The sequence below is a fragment of the Meles meles genome, chromosome 18 (assembly GCF_922984935.1).
Source record: "Meles meles chromosome 18, mMelMel3.1 paternal haplotype, whole genome shotgun sequence".
Taxonomy (NCBI): Eukaryota; Metazoa; Chordata; class Mammalia; order Carnivora; family Mustelidae; genus Meles; species Meles meles.
In genome coordinates, this window is record NC_060083.1 from 56,691,739 (window position 1) to 56,707,336 (window position 15,598).

Consider the following 15,598-nt stretch of genomic DNA (forward strand, 5'->3'; position numbering starts at 1 on the left):
ATTAATTTCTTTTCAAATGTCCTAGAACAGATGTTTACTGTCAGGCCAATCTTTCTGCCAATTAGCGTGGTTCTGGGCGTTCATGGTTATCATGTCCGTTCTCAAGCCCCTTCAAATTCTATCCCAGGACGTGCAGCCACTACTCCCAAGCCATTGCTAATTTTCTGTGCAGTCTGTCCACGACTTCCCCCTGGGACCTTCTCCATATTCAAAGCATATATTAGAACAAACACCAAGCCAAAGGTTAAAACAATGATGCTGCACAGTACAAATTGGTCAATGACTATTTACACTGCCCAGAGAAAGTCCCCACATTCAGACAGCTGATCAAATATACCGGCCCCCCTCCCCGCCCCCAGTACCGGGGAGCAGTGACCCATCATGAGTGCAAAGAGCCCTCCCCGAGATACGGTCTTAGAAGCCCCAGGTAGGAAAGGCAGAATGAGACCCAACGGGGGCTGTGCAGAGCCTCTGAGCCAGCCCCTGGTCCACTGTTCTGAGAGTTAAGGCCACTGGCCCTAAGATCTTCCTGCCAGGGCGATAGAATACACCCCGACGGCCAGTTCCCCCACGAGCAGGGTGGATCTGAGAGCAGAGCACGGCAGCCCACATGGAGGACCTCTCAAAGTTCTTGTCATGCAGCTGTAAGCAATGGCAATTAGCCAAGGGGCCAGGGGCCAGAAACGGACAGTGACATTCAAACTTGTGATGATAAAAACAAGACATACAGTCCTTCCTCCGAGATAAAATCATGACTCTCCATCCAACCAACTGTCTGGTCCAGAGGCTGGTCCTTCTATGACACAAGGAATCAGTTTCTTCTTGGTCCTAAGGACAAGTTCCCAAGAACCCTTCCTTTTCTTTCTCCATTCAGGAATTTAAGACAGCAAAGAAGGCAGGTAGGCAGATGTCCTACCTGGGCTAGATGTCCAACTAACTCCAGAGAGCCTGACCTGATCCTAGCTCATCACAGTCCAACAGAAGAAATTACCTCCCACCCCATTCTCCCCTATAGCGTCCTTCTTGTGCCTCCTTCCTTTCTGGGTGAGAAAGCAATTCAAGGACCAGTCCCAGATCTCACAGAGGACTTCTGCCTACCTCTAGGGCTGGATGGGACCCGGTATTGGGTCATATTCCTGTCCTGGGTTCTTAGGGACACTGACCCTTCACACCACGTGATTTTAACCAATGGCACCCGGTTATGATCTCATGGCCGGATTTCAGGCTATGGTTCGTACCACGCTTCTACGTGAGCAAGTAAGTAAGTACACGCTCACTCCCCAAACCTAACCCACCAGCCCCATTTCAGCAAAGAAAACCTAAAATCTGTGGTTCGCCCCCCAGTTCTGGTGTCTCTTTAGATTTTTAAATTTTTACTTCACAGCTCCTAAAGGGAGTTATCCTCAAGCTACAGGAAGGAAGACTGGAGCCAAGGGGCACGCAACCAGGCAACAGCAGAAGTGAACTTGAACTCAGGGCTCTGCAGCCCGGTGTCCCCACCTCACCCTCCCATTAATAAGCCCTTGTCGATGTGACACTTTGTCAATGGTCTTGTGCTGTAGCTGGGTGTTGTCATCTCCCTGATGACAGTGTAGGCCCCTTAAGGGTCAAGACCGTGATCATAATCACTCACTTCTCCCAGTTGCTGGGTCCGCTCAGAGACACAGGGCCACACGGTTCTGTACCAGCTGAACTCTCTATTTATAACGAAATCTGACATTTCAAATCTGAACTTACCAAAATGTAACTAAGGGAACGATTAGTCATATTACCAAGAGCTTATTTTCTTTTAGGAAGGAAAAAAAAAGCCCGAATTCACAGTAAAATTCTAGGTAAAAGCCCTAAATGGCTTGAAATACCTATTTCGCTATCACTGGCGACTCAACAGAGCCATAAGTGGGTACATCAAGTCTGAAGAGTGGTACTCACCAGGTGAGGCATCAGGAGGTCAGCCAGGTAGACAAAAGCAGCTCCGAGCGTGAACCCAACGGCCACAGGGAAGAAGGCAAAGGAACCAAAGCCTCCAGAGGACGTGGCCATCTCAACGGCCGGGGCCAGGAGAGACCAATAGGAAGCTGCTAACATGACCTGCAAAACCACAGTGAACAAGCCATTAAACCAACCACACCCCCAAAAGGCCTTCCAACTGCCGACTTCAGCTGCTCTCTGGGGCCCACAGCGAACCCCATGGAGGCGTTAAGCCCTTTGTCTTCAGTGGTCGGTAATCTCTCAAACCAAAAGCCACCACCAGAATGCCTGAAGCAGACACCATAGGAACTCAATGGGGTGTGGGATGGAGGGGACCTTGGAACGATGGACTCCAGCAGGCTCTCATCTAGCCTCTAACTCAGTGGGTCTCAACTGTGGGCAACTCTACTCTCTGGTAGAGTTTGGCGACAATGTGCAGAGGCCTTTTTGGTTGTCACAGTAGACATGTGTCACACACATCCGTCTCCCTTCTATTTTTACCTGGTAGTTCTACGTCTGCTCTCTGGAGCATCAAAGGAGGTATCCTTCCTCTAAGGATACGTAGCAGCCTTTGAAATATTTGAAGACAACCGCTGATCAATGTCAGCCCGGGCTTGCCAACTTTGTTATCTCTCCAAAGAAAGAAGGGAACTAATATTTATTGATCCCCTACTATGTCCAGGGAAATAGATCTTGATATCTTCTTTTATCATGGCCACAACCCCGGGAGGTAGATCTACTTTCTATTTCTATCCACAGATAAAGAAATCGAATCTAGAAGTAATGAGACCATGTGAAGGAGGTCACATCGTCAGTAAGTGGCAGGTTCACAGACCTGAGCAAGCAGGACCAGAATCACCTGAATGAGGGCAGAACCATGAAAGGGAAGAGAAAAATGAAGCGGAACCCAAGTCTCGGTGAGGTCAATCGGATAGAACTTCTCCGGTGTTTACTGAATTAAATGCTCATCCACGGCTGTTTACTAAGATGCTGTGACATCTTTTTGGCAAGGGTACACCCACTACCCATCGTAACCACATGACAGTCATCACTGACATGTAAAATGTTGAATGGGTTTCTAAAAATGATTTAATTATGCCCTGCCTTTAAAAAAAAAAAAAAACACAACTGCATCACCCGTCTCCAAAATAACATTCGGAGTGACAGAACCAGGTATTACAAAAGCAACAATAAAGAACAAATCCATGCAGAAAGCAATTTCCCTTCTGCCAACCATCATCCACATGCAGTCACTTGCTTTGGGCCTGATTCTCCCACCAAAAGAATTAGTGCCACCCACAGAAAGATTGTATCTGCCTCAGAAACTTCCAGAAAGAAAATGCCTCATCAGTTCAGTTCCAGGAGACCATCCAAGGAAGCTTGTGGACTCCTTCCCCATGCCATAGACTAACCCGTCCCTTTCCCAGACTGTTGTCTCACTGGATTTAGAATTCAACAGCCCTCGGGAGCTGCTGTTCATGATAAACTCTGCACCGAGGAGGACGTGGCCACACCTGTCCAGCAACCTCTCTGTGTGCACCTTCCAAAGCCTCGCAAACAGCCCCACCATTAGCGACTCTAATGCCACGCACCGTCCAGGAAGGCCACTCATATCTCATCCTCCAACCCCTCCCTGTGTCCCTTCCTTGCTGATACCATGGGGTGGGGGTAGGGGGCGGGGAGGGAGCACTTCTCTTCTCCTCTGCCCAAGCTCCTTTCCATCCCTCTGCATCCCTGGATGCCAACGTTTTCCTCACCTCTGCAGATGAGAAATACAAAATGTTCCCACCGATGAGTGACAGGAGGTAGAGCAGAAGAGAGGTGCCTCTCAGTGGAGGATGCTCGGAGCATGCTGGGGGATTCATATGGGCCCCTCCTGGAGAATCACCATTCTCTATCCTTCCAGTGAAATCCAGGACCCAACTGGATTTCCTTCATTTCTGTTCCTCACCAGACTCCCTGCCTCCTACATAAACTGGACAAATGACCAAAGAAAAATCATAACATAGAACCAGGTTGCCTGTCCGAAGTGACAACAGGGCCCAAAGAAAAGGTATTTATAGAGGGTGTATGTGGGAGACAAAATAATGACCTCTCTCCAAACACAGCCATGTCCTGATCCCCTAAAACCTGGGACTATGTCCCCCTTACGAGGCAAAAGGGACTCTGCAGCAGTGATTAAGTTAAGGACCTTGAGATGGAGAGCTTATCCTGGACGCTCTAGGTGGAGCTAATGTGATCCCAGGGCCCTTAGGAAAAGACAAGAAGAGTCAGAGACAGATGTGATGACAAGAGCAGAGGTCACAGTCAGCAAGGGACTGGAAGATGCTGACAGGCTGGCGTGAAGACGGAGGAAAGGTCATGAACCAAGAAATACGGGTGGCCCCTAGAAGTGGAAACAAACTGTCTAGACTGTCTCCCAGAGCCTCCAGAAGGAATGCATCCCCGCCAACACCTTGACTGTAACCCAGTGAAACCATTCTGGATTTCTGAACTCCAGGACTTTTAGATTGCGTATGTGTGTCCTTTTGAGCTGCTACATTTGTGGTATTCTCTTACGGCAGCAACAAGAAACTAATAGAGCCTTTGAAAGCATACGTTATTTTTAGTTTATTCTTTTTTTAAGAGCAGTTACAGGTTCACAGCAAAATAGAGCAGAAAGTACAGAGAAGTCCCACGCCCCACAGGTTCATAAAGTCCCAGGACAGGCCTCCCATACCTTAGTGGCGTATTCATTACGGTACACTGACACACCAGTATCATCAGAAGGCCACAGTTTACATCAGAGTTCAGGCTTGCTGTGTACAGCCTATGAGCTTCTATAAATATATAAAGGTAGGTATCCGCCATTACGGTATCATCAGAGGGTCGTTTCACAGCCCTACAAATCTTGGGTGCTCTGCCCATGCATCCCTCCCTCCTCCCAACGCTGGGCAACCCCTGATTTCTTTACAGTCGCCATAGTCTTTTGCCTTTTCCAGAATGTCACACAGTTGGAATCACACTGTAGCCTTTTCAGATTGGCTTCTTTCACTCAGGGATATGCTTGTAAGATTCCTCCGTGTCTTTCCACGCCTGGATAGCTCACTTCTTTTTAGCCCTGAATTCCATGTTCCGGATGGACCCCCATTCATTTACCCATTCACCTGCGGAAGGACATCTCGATTGCTTTCAAGTTTTGGCAAGTATGAATTATGAATAAAGCGGCTATCAGCAACTGTGTACAGGTTTTCGTGTACACATAACTCTTCAGTTCATCTGGGTAAATACCAAGGAGCACAACGGCTGAATTGTATGTTAAGCCTTATTTAATAATTCCGCCCACATAGGTGGCTGGCCTGAAACTCTCAATACTAGCAAAGCTCCTTTAAATGTCAAGCATTTTTTAAATCTGGATGTAGCCACATTACCTTCCTGATACAGGAAGTCTGATTAACCCTCATTTATTCCTAACAAGCAGGGCCTGGAGGGGGCAGGCTACCAAGAAGAAGGTGGTGAAAAGTGGGCCCAAGACTTCAGGTAATGAGTTCCACAGGGAGGGCCTTGCCAGCCAGTCCCTTTATGACCCAGATGACAGATACCCAAAGCCCTCTTACTGCTACAACGCGGCTTATAAAGGCAAAAACTAGTCTAGCAGCAACAGCCCTGAAGACATCAGATAGAAGCATGAGGACCAGACAAGGAGCACCTTCCTCTTCCCACCTTTGTCTAGAAAAGGAATGCATAATGAGATTTTAGGGCGCATGGCAGAAGCCTCACTATCCCCCCAAAGCCCTTTTCTTGTCTCTTCATTGCCAAAAACAAAACGTAAGCCCAATCCATCAAATGCACCATGGGAAAGCTTGCATGAACCCCATCCTCCAGGCCAGGGGCTGCCAAGACCAAAGAGGCCCCAATTTTTGCTCAAGGGAGCAAGCATTTCAATAACAATGACAATCCCTGTGAGAAGAAATAAGGTGGAAATACGTTTTTTAAAAAAAGAGAACGGAATATCTCACTTCTGTCTGGCCGGCTTGGTAGGCCTACTGCAGGGCCTGAAAACCTGAAGATGGAAGGGCGTGGTTGTCAGGCAAGCTGACGTCTGAGAAGCTGTTGTATGCTCCTCACGTCCCATGACTGACGTTGATCCCGCCCTGGCTCTCTTCTTGACACGCTGCCCGGGGTAACTCAGCCCCGTAACTGACCCCAACGTCCATCCCTGCAGAGGGATGAGTGAAGGAATGGATGATCTGAGTTCCTTTTAAAGAGAATGGATGTTGGGGTGCCTGGGTGGCTCAGTGGGTTAAAGCCTCTGCCTTAGGCTCAGGTCATGGTCTCAGGGTCCTGGGATCGAGCCCCACATCGGGGGTCTCTGCTCAGCAGGGAGCCTGCTTCCCCCTCTGTCTCTGCCTGCCTCTCTGCCTCCTTGTGATCTCTGTCTGTCAAATAAATAAATAAAATCTTTTTAAAAAAATGAAGCTTGAGCTAGCCTTAACCATTCAAATCCCATCTTGCCGACTGTCCCCCGCTACATGCTGAGCCCTCCAGCCCAACACCCCATCCCTTGGCCCAAGCACTTCTATCTGCAAAAATGCCCAAACGCCAAGACCTACCTCTCATGCCCTTTCTTCCAAGCATCCAAAACCCTTTACCACATGTATATACACACAAAAATGGGTGGGAACACGCAGGATTTAGAATCAGGTCCAAATTCACATCTTGGCTCTGCCCCTTCCTAGTTAGGAAGCCCCCAAGCAAATAACGTAAAAGCTCTCTGTGGGTCAGTTGTTTTTTGTTTTTTGTTTTTTTAAAGATTCTATTTATTTATTTGACAGAGAGAGACACAGCAAGAGAGGGAACACAAGCAGGGGGAGTGGGAGAAGGAAAAACAAGCTTCCCACCTAGCAGAGAGCCTGATGCGGAACTCCATCCCAGGACATCGGGATCATGACCTGAGCTGAAGGCAGACGCTTAAGGACTGAGCCAGCCAGGCACCCCTGTAGCTCAGTTTTGAGCAAACCAAACATAGGGGCAAATGCTTACTCTAAGATTGTCTTAAAAATGATATGGGGCAATGCATATTCCACACCCACCTAGCTCCTGGCAGGAAGTTAAGGGTCAGGTTGGTGTCCTTGGGTTCTTTCCTGAGCCTGCCTTCACTCAGCATGCTTCCACCCCCTCCTCCCAGGTGGCCCCTTTCCAACGCACTGGACTCATTATTTGTGTCCATATCCCCCAGGGACCAGGAGGACGGCCCTGCTAGAGCATCTCTGTATGCGGGCACCGCAGGTCTGAGCAGTCCTGAAGCAGACCGTCGGTACTGGCTGCCTAAATCAACTCTGTGATCCCTGCTAATGATGGGGAACAGTGGGGGTGGAGAAATCAAAAGAAGGCATAATCAGGAAGTGATTCAACACTCATTTCTTTTAGTCTACTACCTAAATTTTAAAGTGATTTTACCTTCCAATTTAAGTGCTATACAGGCTCATACTCAAATGCCTTCACTCCTTTGACAAACACTGGATGAGTCATTGTTTAACATAGCGGAGTTTTTCTTAGGTGTGGAAAGAAGGTGGTATAGAATTTTCAGAGCACCACGGGAAATCTGTTGAATAGAGTCTACTGATAGAGTTGAAAGGGGTTTCAGGAGGCTGCCCGGTCCAAAGGCTTCCTTTAACAGGAGGGAAAACTGAGACCCAAAGGAATCCAGCAGTGGCTTTTCTCAAAGCCCCAGCACAAGCTGATCCCATCCAAAGCTAACAGCACCAGCCCCACATCAAGCTCCTACCAGCCTCCCCCCCCCCCACTCCCGGCCACCCTCCACTGACCCTGAGTCTTTTAAGAAATTCTAAGAGCTACAGAGTAAAGACAAAGTTGAAGTCAGTGCCTCCCTTATCACCAGGCAAAGCATCCCACAGCCACAGCCTGGGATGGGATGAATTAGCTTCCGTAATCATCTGATGCAACCTTGATCCCGTGGACACCCCCACCATTGGGATCTAAGCTGCTTCATCAAGAAAACCCAGCACTAGGAAATATTGGGCAACTCGTCAACAGGAGAAATTATCCTGTTAAACATTTTTCTCTGCAAGCTTCATCAGGCCTTACAAACCTAAATAAACCTTAAAAACCAAAACCCATAGCCCATGACTGCCTTAGAGGGAGGGAAACAAGCAGTTCTGTAACTGAAAAGATAACGTCCCCTTAGCAGCATGGCTGGAGCTGGGAGTTTCAGAACCACATCTATGCAGACTACGCTCTCGGTGTAGGCTCTGAAGGAAGGGCACACCTTCCTCTCTTGCAGACCACACTCTAAAACAAGAACACTTGTAACGCGGCACGTACCCTGGGGTGGATGCCGGGAACAGAAGAAGGACAGCAGTGGGGGAAAAACAGTGAAATCCAACTGGCATCTGGGGCTGAGGGAACAGCGAGGTACTAATGTTAATTTCTTGGCTTTGACAAATGTGCTGTGGTTATGTAACAGGGTTAGGGGAAACTGGGGGAGAGTCTGCAGAAATTCTCTGGGCTGTTTTTGAAACTTTTCTCAAAATCTAAAACACTTCCAAACGAAGAGTTTATTAAAAATTAATAGTAACGGTTACCAAGGCCTGAGAGGAGATGGAGGGGGATCACGGCAGGGGAGAAATATAAGCTGTGCGAACGAAGACGTGAAGCCAAGAGGGCCCACGGTCTGCCTTGTGCGGTCAGCAGAGGGACTGGGTGAGGTGAGGCTACTCGTGATGGGTGGGGGTACAGGGGTACCGCATGTCTCACATGCACAGAGACTCCAGGTCTCTGGAAAACCTACAGCTTCCTCCCTGTGATTCAGAGAGGTTGAGTAAGTCACCCAAGGATGCCCAGCAGGAAGTGACAGAGCTGGGATCTAAAACCGAGGTCAAGCTCTTAATCCCAAAGCTCCACTCGTCTCTTAGACATCCGAGATTCCCAGAAACAACAACATTCACGATGTCACTGACTCAGTGGTCCAACCAGAGAATGATTTCCCCCTAAATATAACTGTCAGTGTTGACCGTGTTTATGATAGCCATGTTAACTGTCCTGATGTATACATCCTAGCCCATTCTGGAATATCGTGGGATATAAGCTGTGGAACGTAGAATTACATGCAGCCAGTTGGACACAAGCTGCTGGATCCTGAATTCCCACTGGGCTTAAGGTACAGGGATGGGCAGGACCTCGACACAAAGACAGAAGGAGAGGGAGAGCAGGGGCAGGTACGGACTGACAGACACTCTGACGAGGTTGACCCCTGTTTACCCCCCAGAACCCAGATCGGCCCAGGGACAGAGGGCCCAGAGCGATGGGAAATGGGCATGCCGATGGGATGGCAAAGAGGCCTGGTGGAAAGTGCGGCTAAGGAGCCATCGGACCCCACATTCCTCCTGCACCTCAGGTGGCCAAGCCCTTGAGTGGCCACGGGGAGAGCACCACACTGAAAACAAGAGAACGGGAGAGCCTGTGTGCTCAATGACAGCGCCCAGAGCGCTCCCACGTCCCAGCCCGGCTGCTGCCCCGGCTGCCCCCACCCCATGGGCAGCTTCTCCTACAGCACTGCCTCCCCAGATACCCTGCACACATGACCCCGGGCCAGGCTCTGCTTCTGGGGCAGCTGGCTAAAGACTGTTCACCTCCTGGTACCCTATTGGTCAGCAGGATCTGGGCTTCAAGAGCCCAGAGGAGAAGAGGAGCTGGGAGGCTCCTGGGAAGAGCAAAACCCAGAGAGCCCCTGGCCAGTGTTCATGTCTGGAGGAGAGACTTACAGACCTCTATGCGGGAGACCGGCGGGCGGCCGGGGGGGGGGGGGGTGGGATGGAGACCTTTACTAAATGCCAGAAATCACAGCTGCACGAGAAAGGGAATTCATGAATAACACTTACAGACTTCATGTAAGCAGACCAATGTGGGTCTTCCTAAGTAATTTACTTATTTACTGAGGAAATATACATAACATCAAAGTCGGCATGTTAAAGTCTACCCAACTCAGAGGCCTTCATTACATTCACAATGTTGCGTGACCATCATCATGTTTCTAAAACTTCACCACCCCAAATAGAAACTCTGTAACCACAGAGCAGTAACTGCCCATTCTCTCCACCTCTCCCCTCCCTGCACTCCCCGGGACCCCAAATAGAAACTCTGTAACCACGGGGCAGTAACTGCCCATTCTCTCCGCCTCTCCCCTCCCCGCACTCCCAGGAACCTCTCATCTGCTCTCGGTGTCTACAGACGCGCCTGTTCTAGATGCTGCGTGTAAGTGGAATCATGCACTGTTTGCCCCTTCGCGTCTGGATTACTTGGCTTCATGTGTCTGAGGTTTCGCCCACACTGCAGCGGGTGTCACAACTGCGTTCAGTAATGGCTTGAGACTATCCCAGGATTAAGCTGCAGCTACTGAACTGATCTAAAAGCTAGAACCGATCTATGGTGTGGGACGCACGTGGAGAGGAGGGCACCAGGTGCTCATCTTCCACACCTGCGAGTCACTGGCTGTGCTGAAAGCGGAGAGAGTCCAGCAGCCGCAGAGCAGGCCTGGTTGAGACGTGTGGAGGCAGCCAGGCGAAGAAGCAGCTAAAAATGGGCCGTTCCCGCTCATCCCTGAGAAGCAGGAGTCAGGGGCGGGGAAGGTCAGCAGCCTGCCGGGAAAACAACTTGACTTTTTATTTATTGTTTTTAAAGATTTTATTTATTTGAGAGAGAGAGAAAGCACAAGTGGAGGTTGGGGGGTGGGGAGGCAGGATCCCTGTGAGCAGGGAGCCCGACGGGTGGCTTGATCCTGGAACCCTGGGACCATGACCTGAGCCAAAGGCAGATGTTTAATCAACTAAGCCCCCGCCAGATGCCCCACAACTTGACTTTTTAAACTATACATGCACGTATCTTTGAGGAGAATTTCAAAATAAATTGATAATATCACTTTTAAAAATTTAAATATATAAATAAATATTATACATAAATGTATAATACAATTTCTGAATGTTTTAATAATAGGAGACCCTGTGACTGCAGAGTGAAAAGCCAACGGGAGAAAGGGATCCTATATACAAGAACTCTATTTCCAGAAATGTTTCTGCAGGATAATGAGACACACCCACCCCGGACGGTGTGTTTTTGCTGCAGGCTCCCCTAATCACAGCCTCCATACCACCAGGCTGAAAGGGACGAGCGGAGACATTTAAAATTAGCAGAGAGTTGCAAACTCTCTCATGTCACCGGAAACTAAACTCCCCCATTTCCCTTCTGCAGTTCCCAAAACCTAGCAAAACTCATGATACCTCTTTTCTCAGAGCATCATGCAAAATGCCACAGGGACCCATAGTTTATAATGCTATTAATTTCCCTCTGGGGTCAGAGGTACCAGCACAGAATGATCAAAACAGTCAGTTAACCACCTCACCCACAGCAGGCAAACCTTTTCATTTCCACTCCCGTGCTCATTTTGAGACAATTTCCGCTCTGGAAATGTAAATGAATTTGTAAAGAGCTCCTTAAGGATCAGAATATTCCGGCGCATTAAGTGCAGCTAAGCCTTTCTGAAATGATAGGAAAGACAAGCCACAGAACAAAATTTCCCTCTTAATGAAAAGGGGAGAGGAAATCATTTGACGTAGATCATTAACAAAGCACTGATTATCAGTATCGATTATCCAACGTGCCTTACTCTAAGGAAAGTGTACTGAAGTCTGGACAGAACACAGAGTTCAAAATAACCGCATCCAACCCAAGCCGTGCTACAAGGAAGTTCCTCCTTAAATGTTTGTCAAAGCAAATGGATGTGGACTCCAACCTCTAAATCCACTGTAGAATTAAGAAGGAGGCACAAACATGGGGTGTCCGGGTGGCTCAGTCAGTTAAGCATCTGCCTTCAGCCAGGCCGTGAACCCGGGGTCCTTGGATCAAGCCTCACATCAGGCTCTCTGCTCGACAGGGAGTCTGCTTCTCCCTCTGCCCCCACCACCTCCCCACTCCTCTAGTGCTCTGTCTCTCAAATAAATAAAATCTAAAAAATCAAAAACAAAAAAAAAACAGTATGAACAAACTTATAATCCATGAAAGTCAGGCAATAATGACTCCCAAAGTATGTAAGTCAAGGAACATCTCCAACCTCTGTCCCCAAATCAGATAAGATTTTAATTTTTTAAAAGTCAATTGATAAGTACCTCATCCGCGACTATTACAGGTCCAACATCACGCTGGATCCTAGAGGGCTGGGAGGGAGGAAGAAAGGTATACAAGCTAATCTGGGTCTTGACTTTGAGGAGTAGACTGTGTACCATAAGACTATGAAGATGCCTGAAATAAGTAGAGACAGCATCTGAAACGATAAAGGAAACCTCCTGGCATCCCAAGAAAGAGAATGGCAATGCTGTTAAAGAGTAAAACATCAGGGACGCCTGGGTGGCTCAGTGGGTTGAGCCCCTACCTTCGGCTCGGGTCATGATCTCAGGGTCCTAGGATCAACTCCCGCATCAGGCTCTCTGCTCGGTGGGGAGCCTGCTTCCCCTCTCTCTCTCTCTCTCTGCCTTTCTCTCTGCCTACTTGTGATTTCTCTCTGTCAAATAAATAAATAAAAATCTTTAAAAAAAAGTAAAACATCAGGGGCACGTCGGTGGCTCAGTCAGTTAAGTGTCCAACTCTTGATTTTGGCTCAGGTCATGATCTCAGGGTTGTGAGATCGAGCCCCACGTTGAGCTCTGTGCTCAGTGCAGAATCTGCTTGAGATTCTCTCCCTCTGCCTCTGCCCATACCCCTGCTCCCAGGCACGTGCGCAAGCGCTCTTTCTCTTTCTAATTAATTAAATCTTAAAAAAAAGAAAAAGTAAAACACCAAAGAAAACAGAGGCTCCTGACCGTCGCATCTGGTTTGGAAAGGAGAACAAGGGTAGGACCTTCTAGCCATCTGGGAGGCAAGCGCGTCAAAGCTTATGTTGTGGGGACCACAGGGTGCCCAGCCCAGCTAGAAGAGAGGATGTCCACTGGGGTCCCATGGGACAGTGGGGTATGATTCAGAAGCCAGGCAGAGTTTGGACTCAAGACACGGGTGGGTTGCTTCCAACTCTGGTTGCACACTAGAATCACCTGGAGTTTTCCAACTCCAGGATGTTGCTTCGTTTCCCTCCATCTCACTCATGTTCTCCAAATTTCTTTATTTGTCTTCATGTATGTCAACTGTCCGCTCTTACTAAGGAAGCTCCTCTTGGCCAGAGTTCCTGTCTCGTATATTACAAGCCCCAGTGCCTGACTCGTTAACTGTTTCCTGAATTAATTAACGCTGCCCCCAGAATCATCTTCTAAATCATATTTGAGACCCTTTCCCATGCTCCCCACCCCCCCCTCAAAGTTCTCCACGGCTCCCTGTTTCTTTACTGAATACAGTTAAAACATCTTGGCACAGTATCCCAGCTCTCTCGGCTTGTTCCCATCACCTTTCCATGCTTCCTGTTTTATGTGTGTTCTGCCTGGACCCTGGCTGTTCCTGGAACCAGCCCAGCCACTCCTGAAATGCTTCGTTTCTGCTGGTTTCCCAAGTCTAACGTGAGTGTCAGATTTCACACACAACACTCTGTAGGTGGTCTCCCCGGGGCGGGGGGCGGGGGGAGTCCCTCCAGCCTGGGCTTCTCCCACCCCAGGGATGCCTTCAGCCTCCTGGTATGTCTTTGACCGGCTTCCTGCCCTCCCTGAGATGGGCTAGGATCCCAGCTCCCTGTCGCCTGTCTCCCACCATTGGATGGCACGTTTCTTTGTGCGTCAAGCTGTGTGAGCCCAGGCCAACCCATCTATACGTTATAGAAGTGGACTAAAATTTAGGAGATCCAGGACCCGGTGGTGGGGGTTTGAGGGGTCTCTGGCAGCTGGGGATGTCTCCCCTTTGTTGTGTGTTTTACATGTGGGTCCTCCTGGGTACACAGCTTGTACTTCATGTTCACACGCACTTTATTAACCCCTTGCAGACACGTGCCTATACGCCGTCGTCAGGATGGGTAAGTGGGGCCTCCATCCTTAGGAGCTCTCATGTTTCGATCATAAGGCTCTGGTTAAATTTTTCTCTCAAATCCTTAGCTCCAATAAGAGTGAGAGACCTATAAGAAGCATTATAATCTCTAGTGTTTATCAAGTCTTGACGTCTGTTTTTGTTTTAGGCATTTAACGTGTGCTGTGATATTGATCCTTACAGCTGTAGAAGAGAAACACCCCCCCACCCCGACCACCGAAGGGACCATGTCATGCTCCAAAGCAAGGACTCGAGCCACACAGGCTGGATTTGAATGTTGGCTCTGGGCCAAGACTCTTGGACAGGGTCCCTCTCAAAGTTCCAGAGAAGAAACTTCCCTTGCCTCTTCTGGCCTCCAGGACTACAAACCAGCCTTGGTGTGTCTTCGCCCGTAGACACATCGTTTTTGGCACGTGGCTGGCTTCTGCCTGTACGTCCCTAGGTCCATGTCCAAATTTCCCTCTTCCTCGAACACCGGTCATACGGAACTCTGGGCTCACCCTAAAGCAGTACGATCTCATCTTTACCTGATGACCTCCGCAAAGACCCTGTTCTCCAGTAAGATCACATCTACAGGTTCTAAGTGGACGGAGATTGGGAGGCAGCGGGTGGGGGGGGGGGGTGGTGAGAGGTGGGGGGACACCGTGCAACCTGTTACAGATGGGAATCAAGGTGACGTCCGGTTTGGGGTCTGTGCAGTTTAGCAGAAGGTGGTGCCCTCGACTGAGAAGAGAAAAACTCAGGGACAGCAGAGGTGGAGGGCAGGATGGGGAAGAAGTGAATGAAGCAGGGCGGCTGAGAGCTCCGGGTTGAACTTGTCAAGTGTGAGCAGCCCATCAGATGGTCAGCCAGGGAGCTGCAGCGGAAGGAACAGTGGACGTCCTAGGTGAGGAGACCGTGAGGAGGCCACAGGGCCATCCGCTGCCTTGGGCTGGGGTGGTGGCTGCTGCAGTGAGGGTGGGAGAAAGCCGCGTACAGGTAGCAGGTGCAGAGGGGACTGGCGTAAGGTGAGGGAGAGGGAGAAACTCGAGACTGATTTCGGAAGCCTCTGCTGCAAATAATAATTATGAGACATAAACTGGGCAAAGGGTATAAATAACGAGCTCGTCACCAAAGACATGGCCAAGGCTACTGAAGAACTAGTCAGATGATTAACCTCACCTGTCATCAAGAATCAAAGAAATGAGGGGGTGGGGGGATGGGTGAGCCTGGTGGTGGGTATTCAGGAGGGCACGTATTGCGGGGAGCACTGGGTGTGGTGCGTAAACAATGAATTTCGGAACACTGAAAACAAATAAAATAATTAAAAAAAAAAGAATCAGAGAAATGTGTATCATTGGGCTTAGGGCACTGACTCGAGAATCAGATAGACTTCAGACAAATTCCAACAGTGCCTGGGCAGATCCGTCCCCTCCGTAAGCTCTGTTTTATCACCTGCAAAACTGAAGGGCAGCCCCTAGCTCATCCAGTTGTCGTGAGGACCAAGTGGGCTAACCCGTATACGTGGCTCGGAATGCCGGCTAGTACTGCAGCAAGGCACCGCTTCTTTACCCAGCTGGAAACTGGTTTTTTTTTTTTAAATATTTTATTTATTTATTTGACAGAGAGAGAGAGAGGGAGAATGCATAAGCAGGGGGAG

General features: G+C 49.1%; 1 protein-coding gene across 4 annotated transcripts in view; it reads right to left on the reverse strand.

Moving 5' to 3' along the window:
* SLC39A11 (solute carrier family 39 member 11) overlaps window positions 1-15,598 on the reverse strand; it is a 390,505-nt gene that overhangs the window by 271,225 nt on the left and 103,682 nt on the right. For all 4 annotated transcript variants that reach the window (XM_045983907.1, XM_045983906.1, XM_045983908.1 and 1 more), the window contains one exon: window positions 1,930-2,088. In XM_045983907.1, coding sequence (XP_045839863.1) covers window positions 1,930-2,088 — 159 coding nt within the window. The remainder of the gene's footprint in view (window positions 1-1,929; window positions 2,089-15,598) is intronic.